We start from the raw sequence: 18,035 nt of genomic DNA, 5'->3' as shown, positions 1-18,035 counted from the left end.
TCCCTCACAATCGACCACCACCCCCTCCTACAATACTAAATATCACCCAGATCCCTTGGAATCGACCACCACCTCCTCCTGCAATACTAAATATCACCCAGATCCCTTGGAATCGACCACCACCCCCTCCTACAATACCATATATCACTCAGATCCCTTGGAATCGACCACCACCTCCTCCTACAATACTATATATCACTCAGATCCCTTGGAATCGACCACCACCTCCTCCTGCAATACTAAATATCACCCAGATCCCTTGGAATCGACCACCACCCCCTCCTACAATACTAAATATCACCCAGATCCCTTGGAATCGACCACCACCTCCTCCTACAATACTATATATCACTCAGATCCCTTGGAATCGACCACCACCTCCTGCAATACTAAATATCACCCAGATCCCTTGGAATCGACCACCACCCCCTCCTACAATACTATATATCACTCAGATCCCTTGGAATCGACCACCACCCCCTCCTACAATACTATATATCACTCAGATCCCTTGGAATCTACCACCACCTCCTCCTACAATACTAAATATCACCCAGATCCCTTGGAATCGACCACCACCCCCTCCTACAATACTATATATCACTCAGATCCCTTGGAGTCGACCACCACCTCCTCCTGCAATCTATATATATAAAACACAGTGTGTGTGTGTGTGTGTGTGTGTGTGTGTGTGTGTAATGTTACCGATAGACTCCTAAACGGAGAGGCTTACGTGCTTGATATTTGGCATAGACATGGCCATTGAGCCTGGGACGAACATGGCCGAACTCAAAATATTTGACGATCCATATTTTTTATTCATATTTACCTCAGCGCATTTCAGCGCACGGAATCAACGGAATCAGAGCAGGTGGGCGCTGATTCGCTCAGAGCGATCACGTGATGACGCTATGAACGCTATGATGCTATGAAAAAAAAAATCGCTATGATGCTATGAAACGCTATGAACACGATGACGCTATGACGCTATGAAACGCTATGAAGCTATGAACGGTATGAACGATATGACGCTATGAAAAAAAAAAATCGCTATGACGCTATGAAACGCTATGAACGCGATGACGCTATGACGCTATGAAGCTATGACCGCTATGAACGATATGACGCTATGAAAAAAAAAATCGCTATGACGCTATGAAACGCTATGAACGCGATGACGCTATGAACGATATGATGCTATGAAGCTATGACCGCTATGAACGATATGACGCTATGAAAAAAAAAATCGCTATGATGCTATGAACGCTATGACGCTATGAACGATATGAACGCTATGACACTATGAACGCTATGACGCTATGAAAAAAAAAATCGCTATGACGCTATGAAATGCTATGAACGCTATGACGCTATGAACGCTATGAAAAAAAAAAATCGCTCGCTTTACCAAGGGGCTCACTCTCCCCCCGTTCCCCTCCCCTCCCCTTCCCCCTCCTCTCCCCCGCCCGGGAATGCCGGGTACTTCTGCTAGTAATCTATATTATAAAACAGGAGTGTTTGTCTGTCCATCTCAAACTACTCCCTCTGTTTTGGGGCTAGCCCCACCAAACCTTCTGTGGAACGTTTTGGGCTCCCAGCGGATGTTGTAAGGTAGGCAGAAGGTTTCATAAATTCCTCAATAAAATTATGATTTTGAAATTAACTCGATACCGAACTGCTCCGAATCCAGAAGTGAACACATGACGATAATGAGCTGGTTTGATAATATCTTAATACAATTGTCATTTAACACAGTATTTTGTCATAATATCAATTTATGATTGGAATGATGCTGTTTGGACTTGAGTGAATACAATTATGATTTTGAATTTCCAACCGTACTGCCCTGGCAGGGAAAATGGCCTCAAAACGATCATTCATTCATTCATTCAACCGTACGGAACTGCTCCATATCCGGATGTACCGTCGGCCCGGATTCAAATATTTGTTTATATTGTTGCAGATATGGGATTTGCATCCATCCATATCCGCTTGTAAATATTCCCCTATTTCCTCAATACTTCCCAACTATCCCCAATCCCCCATTCCCTAGTCCCATTTTCTGTAAACAACACTCTGTAGACCCGACCTCCCCCTATTTCCCCCATTAAATGTCGCATCCAGGTCCACCGCATCTCACGTAGACAACTATAGGACATCTTGCTAGTTATTCTTAGTCTATGTCAGTTAAGGACTCGTTTCCATTAATTCTGACCCTTCGTTGCACCAGAATGTGATTGTATGGCACCGTTAGGAAGTTTAGGACCTCCCAATACCTCCCCGCAGCTCTTCCTCACGGTTCAGCAACAACAACAACAGCAACGGCGGCGGCGTGCACAGGGAGTGCGCGTCCTCACTCCGGCTTGGTTGGTAGGGGGTGTTGGGAGGGCATGAGGCCTTCCCAACGAGCCGCCATCGAACATGTGCTCGACGGGGTTACCAAATAGGGGCTCCCTGTCAGCTCCTCGTCAAGGGCGGAGCCCGGTAACCCCCGCACCCAATGGAAGCGGCGGACCGGCCCCAGGGGGGCGGAGCCAACCAGCCGAGGGCGTGTGACTCCCCGCTGAGCATGCGCAGGAAGAGGGAGGTGACATCAGATGCGCGCTGAGCTTGGAGCAAGCAAGATGTACCCTCCGAGCGCTGTGAGGCCTCCCCGCATCTCTGGACTGGACCGTGCTTTATCCTGTCCCCGAGCCAAGGTGCACCTTGTGCTATCGACTACCTGTCCCTTCCTGCCATCAATCCCTGTGTAAGTCAGCCTTGTTCCGTTTGTCTGTGGTCTGTCTGGGATAAGATACGACGGTATTTAAGTGCCTATCTCTTCTGTGTCTTTACCTCACTACCGTGTAATCTACCCCCTTTTCTCCACCACTGTAATTATACCCTCCTCCGGAGGTCTTGAGAACTGTACCCTTGCGTCGTTTCATCTATCCCAGTCGTTGTGTCCTTTCCATCATTGATTTCGCATAGCGCGATTTGGTCAACGTCTGGGTGGAATCGGGGTTTAGTCGGGGAATAACTGTTCGGTCGCGGTCATACCAACCGCTCGGTCAAAAATAACATCCAAACCGCGTCCGTAACAATATCATGAGTGTTGGTAAAACTAAAAGTTTATTTTTTATATTAATACTATTGAATTTGTGATTGGAGTTATACTGTTTGGAATGAAAATAGAGATATTGAGTTCAAATGAATGAGGAAATGACGGGGTTTCTACTTTTTAACCGTGACATTCACGGATCGCCATATGCAGATTCGTCATTGACTGGATATAGAACCATTCAAACGGGTACGTTTTTTTGTGCAAGTTCTTCACGAACCTTCTGTCCATGCTTGATGTTCGACTACAGGTGGCACAGGAATGTAGAATGTATTGGTTCATGGTTTCCCATTCGCTGTTTTTTACCTACGTTTTTCATGAACCTGCTGTCCATGTGTGACGTGCGACTGAAGGTGGCACAGGAATGTGGAATTTATTGGTTCCATGGTTTAGCATTCACCATTTCCGCATTGTTTGTTTGCTTTCGGCTCCCCACCCATGCATAGCAGGTCCCGTGCTACGACCTGGATGCGGTTGGGAGTTACTAATTAGTATCTGTAATTTGGTTCTCCAACCCAATGAGCGAGGTGGCGATGCGATGATGAGGTGGTGATGCGATGACGTCAATTAGTAACTCCCAACCGCATCCAGGTCGACTCTATATAGTGAGTGGATACCAGAGATGATGTTACCATCTGGCAGGCGGTGCTTATCGCTCCCAGTAAGGTGCAGCAGTAGCTGTATGGGACACCTTACTGGCGGTTCCCCACTGATGGTATGAAGTCGCATAATGACTGATAAATATATATATATATCGGTTGAAAATCGGTTCAGATTAAGAGTAGAGCGTATCGCATTTAATAAAAGTCAGTGTCCGTCCATCTGTCTCCACCATAACTCCAAAACCATGAAACCTAGCTGTCCCAAACTTTGCAGGCATACACCTGGACCTCCAGCAGATTGCAATGATGAAAACTGGGTGTTTGGGTGTGTTATAACATCCTTTTTGAAGATCATTAATGAGGTGCACATTAGAAAAAAACAACCCCAAAAAAGGCTTACCAATATAGCAGCCCGCCATCTTTGTCAGCCCACTGAACATCGCTGGGTTCTTCAGCCGCCATTTTGTTTGGCCTACTCAAACGTGCCTTGACTGGGAAACATGATCGATTATCATTGTATAATTGGAGCCTATCATCAAAATCTGGATTCGGATATGAGGATTGGATGCTGTAGACTAAATAAATGTCCAAATCTGGGGTGAAATCTGACAAAATTTACCATTTCTATCGATTTTTTATAACTAAGTGTATATATTCATTTATTTAAACGAGGCTGTGATTCTCATTCTGGGGTTAGTTTTTTTAAATTGAACTTCATCATAATTTCAACTTAATTCATACTTCCATGGGATAGGGTGTCACTCCATTGTACCTGCAATCTGTTTATAAAATTCCTCGTCCATTTCAACGAGAAGCAATCAGCTTGCTATCGTTTGCCAAGCCAGCTATTCCTTATCACCCATTTCGTTGGAGTGCTTGCTGGAGTGCTTAAGCCGCTTCACGAGGACTCTTCATGTCACAAGGCCGGGGAAGTTTAAGTGTGTTATAACACCCTGTTTTGAATATGATTATTTTTAACTTAATTCATACTTCCATGGAATAGGGTGTCACTCCACTGCATGCACTAGCGTAGCGAGGGAGAGGGGAGGGCAAGGTGGCGGCCGCCCCGAGCGGCACTTTTGGGGGCAGCGCTTTTGGTCGCCCAAACACCGCCAAAACTGCCCGGAGACGTGTTTTTTGAATGAAACGTTTTTAGCAAATGAACACTTTTTTAGTAGTCTGAAATAAAGGTACCACTCTGATTCTGCAACTGGACCTGACGGCATCAGCCCACGGGTCCTAAAATCCTGTTCTTCCGCTCTTTCAATCCCTCTCTCTGTTCTCTTCACCCTCTCTTTTGCTCAAGGTCAACTGCCATCTGCTTGGAAATCAGCCAACATCACTGCTATACACAAAAAATGTGCAAAAACAGATCCTAGCAACTACAGACCAGTCAGCCTTCTCCCAATTATCAGCAAAGTCATGGAACCCATCATTGCTTCGGATATGAAATCTTTCCTCTTCTCCAATGGCTTGATCTGTGATCATCAATTTGGTTTCAGACCAGGTCACTCTACTCTGGACATGCTGCTTCTGCTGTCTCAACAATGGATGGAGGACCTCAATGCCAAACAGGAAATTAGAGCTGTCTCCCTCGACATATCAAGTGCCTTCAATACGGTCTGGCACCCCGCTCTGCTCACCAAACTTTCCTCCTTTGGTATCCATGGAAATCTCCACGCATAGCTGGTGGACTTCCTCTCTAGTCATAGTCAACGTGTGGCCCTGAATGGGTTTCTCTCATCTCCTCTTCCTGTTCAGGCTGGAGTTCCCCAAGGCAGTGTCCTGGGCCCTGTGCTTTTTCTGGTCTTCATCAATGATCTCTCCGACTCTCTTGAAAATCCTCTCTATCTCTTTGCTGATGACTCTACTCTCTGCCGCTCCATTCCTCATCCCTCAGATCGGCAGTCTGCGGCCTCCTCACTCTCTGCAGACCTGGACAAAATCACTGACTGGGCAAACAAGTGGAACATGTCTTTCAATCCTGACAAATCTCACACTCTTACGATGTCTCTCCGAAAAGACCGACTGGACAACCCTCCCATCCACTTTCTGAATAATCCTCTCCAAGAAGTTCTGTCACTCAAACTTTTGGGTCTCACTATCTGCCATGATCTTTCCTGGGAAAACCACATTTCAAATCTGGCCTCCAAAGCCAGTCGCCGACTGGGCATCCTCCCTCATGCGAAGTCCTTCCTTGGCACACCTGAGCTCCTCACCACGTACAAGGCTTTCATCTGCAGCTCAATGGAATACTGCTCTCCCCTCTGGGCTGGTGCTCCTGCCTCACACCTAGCTCGTCTTCACGCTGTTGAAACCAAAGCGTTCAGAATCATTGGAATCTCCCGTGATGAAGCTACCTCCGAGGGCCTTTCACTTACTCACCGTAGGCAGGTTGGTGGTCTTTCTCTCTTCTACCGACTCCTCTCCGGCCTTGCTTCTCCAGCTCTCTCTGGGCTCTGTCCCCCAAATATTCCTAAAGGTCGCACAAGATCTGCCGGCAACCCTCTTATGGTTAAACTGCCAAAATCAAGACTATCTGCTCACCTTCACTCTTTCATTCCTCTTTTCTCCCGCCTCTGGAACAAACTCCCCCACTCCCTTCAATCCTACTCCTCCCTCCAGGTCTTTAAATCAGCTGTTCACCACCATCTCTTATCTTCCCCCATCCAAAACCTTGATCTTTTCTACCCCTGCTAATTTCACCCCAAATCCTCTTTTTTGAAATACCAACTTCTTTCCTGGAAGTCCTTGGTGTCCTTGTGTTTATACTTCTCCCACCCCCCCCCCCCCCCCACCCTCTACCTAGGCCACCTCCCCCCAAGCCCTCTCCCTCCCACACATTCCCGATGTCCCTCACAAATGTTGTGTTTATGTGCTTCCCCTTCTCTCCCCATCTTGTCCACCAGTCCCCTTTTTATATACTTTGTTTGTTTGTGTGATAAATGTTAGCTCTTTCACGAGCCTCGATTACGTATACAAAAAAAAACAAAAAAAAAAAAACATTGCCCGGTGCATTCCGGAGAGTTGTATGAGGGTGGAGGGAAGAGTGGGAGGGGTAGGAGGGATTAAGGGAGAGTTGTATGGGGGTGGAGGGAAGAGTGGGTTGGGAGGTTGGGGTGGGGGGGGGGGGGTAGGAAGATGTCGGTCCCTGTACATAGAGTCTGGACATGGTGGTGTTCGTGCCTCTATTTTATTTCCGCACGCGGTTAAAAAATAAAATGCGATACGCTCTACAAACTCTTAATCTGAACCGATTTTCAAATTTTAAACTGCAGAATTGAGTCCAACAACAGTTCCAACTGTTCAACCAGAAAGCATCTAAAGATGCAAAGCCCGTCCAGCGGAGAATCCAGGAATTTCAAGATGGGTGGTGGGGTGGGGTGCATGAGATAAAAGCACTGGAGGGGAGGGGGAATTTCCCCCCCAGGAAAAATTGATCGTCAGAAACGGCATTTCGTGCGTTCTTGGAACTTTCTGCAGTTTCTTGTGTTCTTCCCAGGTCCAACAGTTGAACAGATTCGCGATGACTAATGGTCAGATAGAGGAACTGGTGAAATGACTTGCCCAGCTGTTCCTTCTGCTATAAATTGATGAATTTTGCAGGGGTGTGTGTGTGTGTGTGTGTGTGTGTGTTTGTGTGTCTGTGGTGTGCATGCGTGCGGCATGTTTTTTGTGTAGTTCTACTGAAGCTTTCTGATATGGAATCTCTGATTTGTGTAGTTCTTGCGAAATGATTGTTATGATCGAAATGACATATATATGTCATTATACATACTAGGGCATGCCCGTACTATATATATATCTAAAATTATATCCCCCCCCCCTCTATTTACATGAAATGGTTTGGTCCATTCGCAAAGCCAAAGCGAACGGCTTGCGAGTACGGTGACAATTCCCCCCCCCCCCCCTCTATTTACATGAAATGGTTTGGTCCATTCGCAAAGCCAAAGCGAACGGCTTGCGAGTACGGTGACAATCCCCCCCCTCTATTTACATGAAATGGTTTGGTCCAAAGCGAACGGCTTGCGGAGTTTGGTAAAGAAATCGCCATAGCTCGGTAACTACTTCTCCGATTAATATGAAACCTTGAAAAGGCACATCCTCGGGTCCCCAGCAATATACCTGGCAAGTTTCAAGTATATCGGACCCGTGGTTGTCGAGAAACAGCGGTCACAGACAAACAAACACACAGACACACAGACACACAGAGATTACTGGAATTATAGATAGATATGGTTAGAGGGTTACGAAATGATATATATATATATTGCTACGGTTTTGAGAATTGCACATATTGATCATTAAAGGTTAAAGGGTTGCCCCCCATAGTTAGTTTCATCAGCAACAAGTAGGCCACTTGTAGTATTAGTTATGTCATAGTATGTGTAAGTATAGGCCATTTCCCCTATTGATACCTGCGTTGTGTAAAGACATGAGTTTAGGTCCCGGTCATTTTGCGTTCACCCTCCAATTTCACCTCTATGGGCATAATTGATCCCGCGCCCCATTTGGCTGCCCGCTCAGTTGTTACGCTTTGGCTGCCCGCAGCATTTGCTGCCTTTTGCTCGCTCACTAGTCGAGTCACACGAGGTAGGCCTGAGAAGGAGGAGCGTGAGGTCGGGGTGGGGGCGGCGTCAAGGCGGAGCGTCAGAGGCGATGACGGTAAGTGCCACCAGCCAACCAGGGCTCTAGCGGCATGGCATGAGAGGGCGTGGAGAGGCGCGTCTGGTGAGTTCTAGAAGGTTCGCGGGGCATGCCTATATAAGTCACTGCACAAAGCCCTTCAACAGGACTTACCAGCAGGATTTGATGAGGAGGACTCGCAGAGAGAGGACTTGCTACCGGAGGACTCGCAGAGAGAAGGACTAGCGCTGGAGGACTTGTTGGGAGAGGGCTTGATCGAGAGGACTGACTCGCAAGTGAAGAGAGAGAAAGACCTTGACTCGCATCACTCGCTTTGAGGCATTGAACTGTAACTCGCCATCGTATAACGTATGCGCCAGAGGAGAGGAAGAAGAGGCATTGAGTACATGGCTGCAGCCAGACGTGCCAGTGGCGAATAGCGCCTACTTCAGCCACGTGAGTAAACGCGGTAATACCTGCCAGTGATTAACCGCCGAAGTCCGCTCGCTACCAAATCGCCCCGTGTCAACTGTTGTGCGCCAAACAACAAGCGAAGAGCTCCTGCCTTCTCTACTTACCATCTGCACGGGACGAGCCGGAGACTGGAGGGAGCTGCACAAGAGCCATCCTTGGACGCGGACCATCACCCTGCAGCTGCAAGCCCCGTGTGAGTGTGTGTGTGACGGGCCCGTTTGTCCTGGGTATTAAGTTAAGACTGTTTTAAGGCTGCACTGTGTCCTCTTTTTCTCTGAACCATTGTGAATAGTGTAAATAAAACCTGTTATTCCTTTTTCCAATTTGACCGCTTTTGTGATTTATCCATTGACTAAGCGTGGCACGAATAAGATCGCGTGAACCGGGTTCACCATATAGACGGCACGGATCGCGTGTACGCACCGCTCGGCGTCTCAACACGCGTGGTTCGTGCGGGGTTTATTTCCTCGTTTCAGGGCAGCGCGAGGAATTAGGTAAAAGCGATTCTAGTCCTAATACCCTATTTCGCGCTGTCCGGGAAGGACGTCATAGGTCCCGGGTCCCGCCAGGCCAGTCAAAGACAAGGGGACTAATCCCCCCTTGGTAAGGGGAGAAGGCCGGCGTCGAGATCCGCAACAATATATATATATACATACATACTCTACTCCCCCATTTCCACTACCCGAGCTTCACTGCACCACTGAGACATGTGTTCTCGCCCTCTCCTGCGATTTCTCTCCTTCGGCTATGGTGCATCCGTTTATTGTGCCACTTTTCCGTCTTCCCCATTTTGTCTGTTGATGCGTTGGCCCCTTTTCTCCTCTCCCATGACCCTCAATACGTGCACATAACAGTCACCTGGCGATGTCAGTAGAGGGAGTTAACCTTTCGGATGTGCACATAGGCTAAACCTAAAGCCGACTACCCCATGTGCATTTCGGTTTTGGTTGTTAACGATCTTAAGACGTCATTGAAAAAGAGCAGGCTATTGTGTGCCCGGTGCGTTGGCTATATTTAATGATCTAATTGGTATTCGTGTAACTAGCACAAACGTAATACGTACCTTGCACTGCAGTACTGGGTACTCAGGGTGCTGGGATATGGCACAAACATGGCGTGCGAATGTTTTTTTTTTAGAAAAACCCTTAATTGTCAAGGAACAGTACGTACTGGAATAGGATCTCTCTCGTTCTGTTCCTCGATTTCGAAACGAACATCGAACTCGAAAAATCAAAATATGAAGAAGAAGAATCTTACCAGGATGACGCCCATCCTCCATGACGTATGAGCGGACGTTGGAAACGTCACGCGGAACGGCCGTCGATTTGGAAAGCATTAAAGAGACGAAGAAGGCGCCTGGAGTCCGCCGTGAAAGGTACGTTGATAACGAAGAAAGGGAAGGTGAGGGATCGTTGAGGGGACATCAGGAAATAGAACTAAAGACCAGAGACATGTGGGTGAGCTCGACAAAAAGAGGGGAAATGGAGGCCGGATTGGGAGAGCCTCGCCTTCTCTGCTCCAGCATCTATCGGCGATTCTCTCGCCGTTCTTACGATGGCCCATTTCCGGTCCTTACCATCCCGTTTTGGCGCCAAGACTTCGTTGCAGACTTGCTTGTCACTGCATTTGATTTGATGTTCGTCACGTTTGTTTAGTTATGATCGTTTGCAGTTCCGTGCGAACTGCGCACAACCCCATGAATTGCTCGAATTTCATTTGCGCAACAACGGTACAATCATACTTGTGGGGTAAAGGGGAGTGCGGCATGGAGCTGGTAAACTGGGGAGGGGGGGGAATGGTGGAAGTGTAATGGTGGAGGGCAATGGGGAGACTTCAAGGAAAGAGGGAAATGGGTGGGGGCGTGTATGCAGGATGCATCAGTGAGTGAAGGAGTGTAGAGAATGAAACAGTAAGAGGGATAGCATAAAAGATTGAAAAACAAAAAGGTGAATCGGGGAGAAAGGGGGACTGGTGGAGGGGTGCCGGGATGAAAGGGGAGAGGGGGAGGGGTGCCGGGTCGAGAGGGGGGAGGGGTGGAGGGGAGCCGGGTCGAGAGGTGGAGGGGAGCTGGGTCGAGAGGTGGAGGGGAGCCGGGATGAGAGGATGGAGGGGAGCCGGGATGAAAGGGGGAGGGGTGCCGGGTCGAGAGGGGTGGAGGGGAGCCGGGACGAGAGGTGGAGGGGAGCCGGGTCGAGAGGTGGAGGGGAGCTGGGTCGAGAGGTGGAGGGGTGCCGGGATGAAAGGGGAGAGGGGGAGGGGTGCCGGGTCGAGAGGGGTGGAGGGGAGCCGGGATGAGAGGTGGAGGGGAGCCGGGTCGAGAGGTGGAGGGGAGCCGGGTCGAGAGGTGGAGGGGAGCCGGGTCGAGAGGTGGAGGGGAGCTGGGTCGAGAGGTGGAGGGGAGCCGGGATGAGAGGAGGGAGAGATGGAGGGGAGCCGGGATGAGAGGAGGGAGAGATGGAGGGGAGCCGGGTCGAGAGGTGGAGGGGAGTTGGGTGGAGGGGAGCTGGGTCGAGAGGTGGAGGGGAGCCGGGTCGAGAGGTGGAGGGGAGCCGGGTCGAGAGATGGAGGGGAGCCGGGTCGAGAGATGGAGGGGAGCCGGGTCGAGAGATGGAGGGGAGCCGGGTCGAGAGGTGGAGGGGAGCCGGGTCGAGAGATGGAGGGGAGCCGGGTCGAGAGATGGAGGGGAGCCGGGTCGAGAGGTGGAGGGGAGCCGGGACGAGAGGGGGGAGAGGTGGAGGGGAGCCGGGACGAGAGGTGGAGGGGAGCCGGGACGAGAGCTGGAGGGGAGCCGGGACGAGAGCTGGAGGGGAGCCGGGACGAGAGGTGGAGGGGTGCCGGGACGAGAGGTGGAGGGGAGCCGGGACGAGAGGTGGAGGGGAGCCGGGACGAGAGGTGGAGGGGAGCCGGGTCGAGAGGTGGAGGGGAGCCGGAATGAGAGGAGGGAGAGGAGGGGAGCCGGGTCGAGAGGTGGAGGGGAGCCGGGTCGAGAGGTGGAGGGGAGCCGGGTCGAGAGGTGGAGGGAAGACGGGACGAGAGGTGGAGGGTAGCCGGGTCGAGAGGTGGAGGGGAGCCGGGTCGAGAGGTGGAGGGGAGCCGCGTCGAGAGGTGGAGGGGAGCCGGGTCGAGAGGTGGAGGGGAGCCGTGTCTAGAGGTGGATGGGTGCCGGGATGAAAGGGGGGGAGGTGGAGGGGAGCCTGGATGAGAGATGGAAGGGAGCCGGGGGAGAGGTGGAGGGGAGCCGGGATGAGAGATGGAAGGGAGCCGGGACGAGCCGGGGGAGAGGTGGAGGGGAACCGGGACGAGAGGTGGAGGGGAGCCGGGACGAGAGGTGGAGGGGAGCCGGCACGAGAGGTGGAGGGGAGCCGGGACGAGAGGTGGGGGGGAGCCGGGAGGAGAGGTGGAGGGGAGCCGGGGTCGAGAGGTGGAGGGGAGCCGGGGTCGAGAGGTGGAGGGGAGCCGGGGTCGAGAGGTGGAGGGGAGCCGGGGTCGAGAGGTGGAGGGGAGCCGGGGTCGAGAGGTGGAGGGGAGCCGGGGTCGAGAGGTGGAGGGGAGCTGGGACGAAAGGGGAGAGAGGTGGATGGGAGCTGGGACGAAAGGGGGGGAAAGGTGGATGGGAGCCAGGGGGGAAGGTGGATGGGAGCCGGGACGAAAGGGGTGCGTGGATGGTGGAGGGGTGCCGGGACGAAAGTGGGGAGCCGGGATGAAGGGGGTGGGGGGGGGGAGAGGTGCTGAATAGTTGGGGGAGAGGTGGAGGGGAACCAGGCTGGAAATGGAGGGGAGCCGGGATTAAAGAGGGGGGTTATTGGATGGAAGAGGGCTATGAGGAAAAGAGAGTTGGGAAGAGAGAGTGAGTGGGGGGGGGTGGAGTTGAGGGTTTAAGAGAGGGGTAGTGTGAATGTTGCATGGGAAGGAAGGAAGGAAGGGGTTGCAACCACAGGAAGAGGTTGTGTGAGTGTAGTAGGCAGACATGTTGGAGGCTGAAGACTGTGTGTAAAGGGAATACACCACTGACAAAGGTGTTCATTGGAGGAGAAGAGAAATACTTGCGATGTCGAAGAAAATGTAAAATAGGACCTCTTTAGAAGTGGAGGAGGTGAAAAAAAAATCTTGAGATGAGGTGATTCAGGAAGCTCCAAACTGGACACTGAATCATTCAAGACTCAAACATTTATGTTTCACCACAAGTACGGTACACATATTGCAATTCATAAGAATTATTTTATTAATCTAAATACACACCTTGCTCCACTTTTGTTTTGTTTTTTCCTTTTGACATGTGTTCAACGATTTAGATTATCCTATTTGTGAGAAGTTTTGTTTGCCCTAAATACCGAGGAAGGTGGGCATCGTATAGTTGGGGGGGGGGGGGGGAGGGGGACGAGAGGGGCAGCATTCTTCTGATTTGTATTTTCCATTTTTCTTTGTGGAGCTTTCACAGTACATTTATAACAGGAAGTTCCTAACGAGGAAAGGAGTTCGGCTCCACGCGAAGGAACCCAATGACCTGTAAAAAAAATACCATGCAACCGCTCATGTCCACAAATTAGTGCAAGCAGATGGGACAGCCAGCTTTATTGACAATGAGGCGTCGTATGGTGGGATTGCAGAATTGCATGAAAGTTTCATCTCGTACCGGTTCTGTCGTTTGAAGGCAACCGTGCTTCCGTTGTTTTTTTTTTCTCGACTACCCATATGAGTTGTCAGTATGGAGGGGAATTTGGAGGTGCGGGCAGATGATGGCAAAATGAGGGTTGGTGGACAAAGAATAAATGCGATAAAGATCTGAATGTGAGGTATGTAGGTGTGTTGCATTACGCACACGTAGCAGGTCGGTATGGTAGTTAGTGGAGAGTGCGTCCAAGGGCAAAGTGGGGGAAAGATTACCGCGAACAAAAAGGCTGGAGTTGTAGATGTTGTGTGGAAGGGGGTCGTGGGTGCGAGAAGACCTTTGTGGCAAGGAGCAGCATCGTCTTCCTTTTCATGCTCTCTGCTCTCGGTGTCGCGACACAGCAAAGAATCGGGCCGAAGAGCAAATGCTCTTTTTCCAGTTATGACCTTCACATACAAGCACGGGCTCGTTTGAACACCGTTTCCTGATATAAATGTTCTTTTGAAAATGTCATAAGTTTCCGTGTTAATTGAGCATACATATTTGGGGGCGATGCCATGGGCGATGCATGCAACTGCAGTTCATGGATTGCTTCTTTTCATTGGATTTTTGTCTCCTCCTAGGGTTCCTCTACTTGTACCGTGTGCGTAGTGGGCATTACAGATGCTGGCATGGGTTGTTCCCATTACAACAAGAGAGAAGCAAGAACCGAGCTGTGCGCAGATAATCTTTTTTCCGGCAGTGCCCTCCATCAGAATATAAACTGGCCATGTCCTGATCCTTCTGCGATGTTTCGCATGCAGCATTGAATTTAGAAGCTTTACCGGTTGCCTCTGCTGCCCAGATACCGCACGGGACTGCTGGTGGAGGTGCTGTGGTGGGAGGGATCGAGGGAGAACATAGGAGGGGCTTGCCTTTGAAGGGGAAACGCTACAGCGTACGATAAAGGGCGAGATAGAGAGAGAGAGCGAGCGCTGGTGTCACTACGAGCTGAGTTGCTGCCGAGCAGACATGGAAGGAGGAAAGATTGCTGGGCTGTACGACCTTGAGCGAACCCTTGGGCGGGGTCACTTTGCTGTGGTCAAACTGGCGAGGCACGTCTTCACAGGAGAGAAGGTGGCAGTCAAAGTGATAGACAAAAGCAAACTGGACGCAACAGCTACTGCACACCTTTTCCAGGTACGTCGATGATTTCACAGTTCCTGGGATACCAGTCTTCTATTAGAACGAGTTGATACATGCTCACTCACGTTGCAGTTTTAACTTTTTTTTCTCTTTCTCAACCCATTTGTGATCATAAATGATTTTTTTTTTAGGTTGGAGATACAGGTTGTTTATTTTATTTATTTATTTATTTTACTGAATAACTTGTTTTTTTAACAAATTTTGGACCCCCTTTGTTAGACAGTTCCTTGCTCGTTGCCAGAGAGATGGGCAGGGTGGAATGTCTTTCATTATTCTTTTGTTTTTGGTCCTGTCTTTGAAACTTCTGTCTTTGTGCACCATGCCCACCCTCGTCCACGATAAATGGAATTTGAGTGATGTTATTAGGAGACACTGTTGACACTTGACGGCTTTTGATGCTGGAATGTTTATGTTTGTTGAAGCCCGATGTTTTGGCATGCCCGTTTGCCCTTTACTGAAGAGGTTTGATTCGATCTGCCACACTTGAATGCTGTAAAGTGTGTGTGTGTGTGTGTGTGTGTGTGTGTGTGTGTGTGTGTGTGTGTGTGTGTGTGTGTGTGTGTGTGTGTGTGTGTGTGTGTGTGTGTGTGTGTGTGTGTGTGTGTGTGTGTGTGTGTGTGTGTGTGTGTGTGTGTGTTTGTTTTGGTTATCATCTACATTTGCAGGTTTCAGAAGATGGAACAGAGCCCTCCCAGGTCTCGAAGTATCCACCTGTATATATATATATGTATGTATATATAATATGTATGTATGTATATATGTATGTATATATAATATGTATGTATGTATGTATATTATATGTATGTATATATAATATGTATGTATGTATATATATATGTATGTATATATATATGTATGTATGTATATATATATGTATGTATGTATATATATATGTATGTATATATATATATTATATATATGTATGTATATATATATATATATGTATATATGTATGTATGTATATATGTATGTATGTATATATGTATATATGTATGTGTATATATATATGTATATATATATGTATATATATATGTATATATATATGTATATATATATGTATGTATATATGTATGTGTATATATATATATATATATATATATATATATGTATGTGTATATATATATATATATATATATATATATATATATATATATATATATATATATATATATACCTACCTATATATATATACTTACCTATATATATATACCTACCTATATACATATATAATTATACATATATACATACAGTGCCTTCAGAAAGTATTCACACCCCTTGACTTTTTTCACATTTTGTCGTGTTACAACTTGAATTTAAAATTGATTAAATTGAGAATTTTTTTTCACTGGCATACACAAAATACCCCATAAGGTCAAAGTGGTATTTCTTTTTTAGATGTCTTTACAAACTAATTAAAAATGAAAATCTGAAATGTCTCAAGTCAATAAGTATTCAAGCCCTTTGCTATGACACTCCAAATTGAGCTCAGGTGCATCCTATCTCCTTTGATCATCCTTGAGATGTCTCCACAACGTAATTGGAGTCCAGCAGTGGCCAATTCAATTGATTGGATACGATTTAGAAAGAAGCACACCTCTCTATATAAGGTTTCACAGTTGACAGTGCATGTCAGAAACTCTACTATGAAGTCAAAGGAACTATCTGTATATAGAATTGTGAAGAGGCATAGATCTGGGGAAGGGTACAAAACAATTTCTAGAGTGTTGAAAGTTCCCAAGAGCACAGTGAGCTCCATCATTCGGAAATGGAAATAATACAGAACGACCCAGACTCTTCCTAGAACTGGCTGCTTGAGCAAACTGAGCAACCGTGCAAGAAGGACCTTGGTCATGGAGTTGACCAAGAACCCAATGACAACTCTGACAGAACTAATGTGTTCCTTGGCTGAGATGGGATAACCTGCCAGAAGGACAATTGTCTTTGGAGCACTTCACAAATCTAGGCTTTATGGGAGAGCGGCCAGGCAGAAGTCACTCCTGAGAAAGTGGCATATGACAGCATGCCTGGAGGTTGCAAAAAGGCACGTAAAAGACTGAGAGCATGAGGCAAAATATTCTGTGGTCTGTTGAGACGAAAATTGAACAATTTGGCCTGATTACAAAGTGCTACGTCTGGCGGAAACCGAGCACAACTCATCACCAATCTAACACGACCCCTACGGTGAATCCTGGTGGTGGCAACAACATGCTATGCGGATGCTTTTCAGCAGCAGGGACTGGGAGACTTGTAATGATTGAGGGAACAATGAATGGAGCCAAATACAGACAAATCATTGAGGTGAACCTGCTTCAGAATGCAAAAGACCTTAGACTACAGCAAAGATTTGCGTCGAGAATGACCCCAAGTATAAAGCCAAAGCAACACTGGAATGGCTCAGAACAAGACATTGTAAGTCATTGTGTGGCCCAGCCAAAGCCCAGACTTGAATCCCATTGAGAATCTCTGGAAAGACTTGAAGATTGCTGTTTACCCACGCTCCCCATCCAACTTTACAGAGCTTGAGCAAATCTGCAAGGAAGAATGGGAGAAACTCTCCAAATCCAGATGTGCAAAGCTGATACAGACATACGCAAGAAGACTCAAAGCTGTAATCGCTGCCAAAGGCGCTTCTACATAGTATTGACTCAGGGGGTTGAATGAATACTTGGGTAAATGAGATATTCCTGTGTTTCATTTTTTATTATTTTGGAAAAATTTCTTAACAAAAATAAAGAAAAATTCCAATTTGACATTATGGGGTATTAGGTGTAGGTCAGTGACAAAAAAAAGTCACTTTAACCTATTTTTAATTCGGGCTGCAAAATGAGAGAAAGGTCAAGGGGTGTGAATACTTTCTGAAGGCAGTGTGCGTGTGTATGTATAATGTATATATATTTGTAGATGTTATTTGTTATTTGTCCTGATCTCAGTGGAATCATGGTACTCTTTGTGCTTATAGTTAATTGCTGTCATTATCTTCACTTCTCTGTCGCTGCATGTTGTTCTCTTTGATGGCGTTCTGGCACGTGGAGCATTGCATGGCATCACAGTGTGCTGCCTCCCATTCATTCCCTTTTTTAACCGCTGAACACAGCATCCCATTATGATTTTTTTGGGGGTTATATCGTACATTACAATGTCTTTGAATAGCTGTAAATGCCGCAGTACATTAAAATAAATTCTGTCATTTCTCCATTTGTTTCTTTCCTCCATCTCTTCCAAATGTTATTTCAGGTTGCTGACTGTAAGTGCACAGCGTTTTATTTTTTATCGTGGTATATTCTAAGTTGTGTGCTTTAGTTGAATGCAAAAATGTTTTAATACAGGCACTGATGTTAAGCTTTTTGGTATCAAGCATATCAAATGGATGGTTTGATTGTCATGCTGTAATTCCTTTGGTCCTTTTGGACATGTGTAAAAGAGAGAAATGTGATGCGGA

At 47.7% G+C, this 18,035-nt stretch overlaps 1 protein-coding gene across 2 annotated transcripts in view; it reads left to right on the top strand.

Moving 5' to 3' along the window:
- Window positions 1-18,035, top strand: part of SNRK (SNF related kinase) — a 99,140-nt gene that overhangs the window by 10,188 nt on the left and 70,917 nt on the right. The window contains exons 1-2 of one of the 2 annotated variants that reach the window (XM_068108050.2): window positions 10,077-10,177; window positions 14,035-14,590. In XM_068108050.2, coding sequence (XP_067964151.1) covers window positions 14,423-14,590 — 168 coding nt within the window. In that variant the 5' untranslated portion in view covers window positions 10,077-10,177; window positions 14,035-14,422. Of the gene's footprint in view, window positions 1-10,076; window positions 10,178-14,034; window positions 14,591-18,035 lie in introns of those variants that run through there. The other variant, XM_068108051.2, reaches the window with a different exon arrangement.

Source organism: Myxine glutinosa, chromosome 2 (genome assembly GCF_964187855.1).
Source record: "Myxine glutinosa chromosome 2, kmMyxGlut1.1, whole genome shotgun sequence".
NCBI classification, from domain to species: Eukaryota; Metazoa; Chordata; class Myxini; order Myxiniformes; family Myxinidae; genus Myxine; species Myxine glutinosa.
Note: the sequence above shows the minus strand (reverse complement) of the source record. Positions and strands in the feature narration are given on the sequence as shown.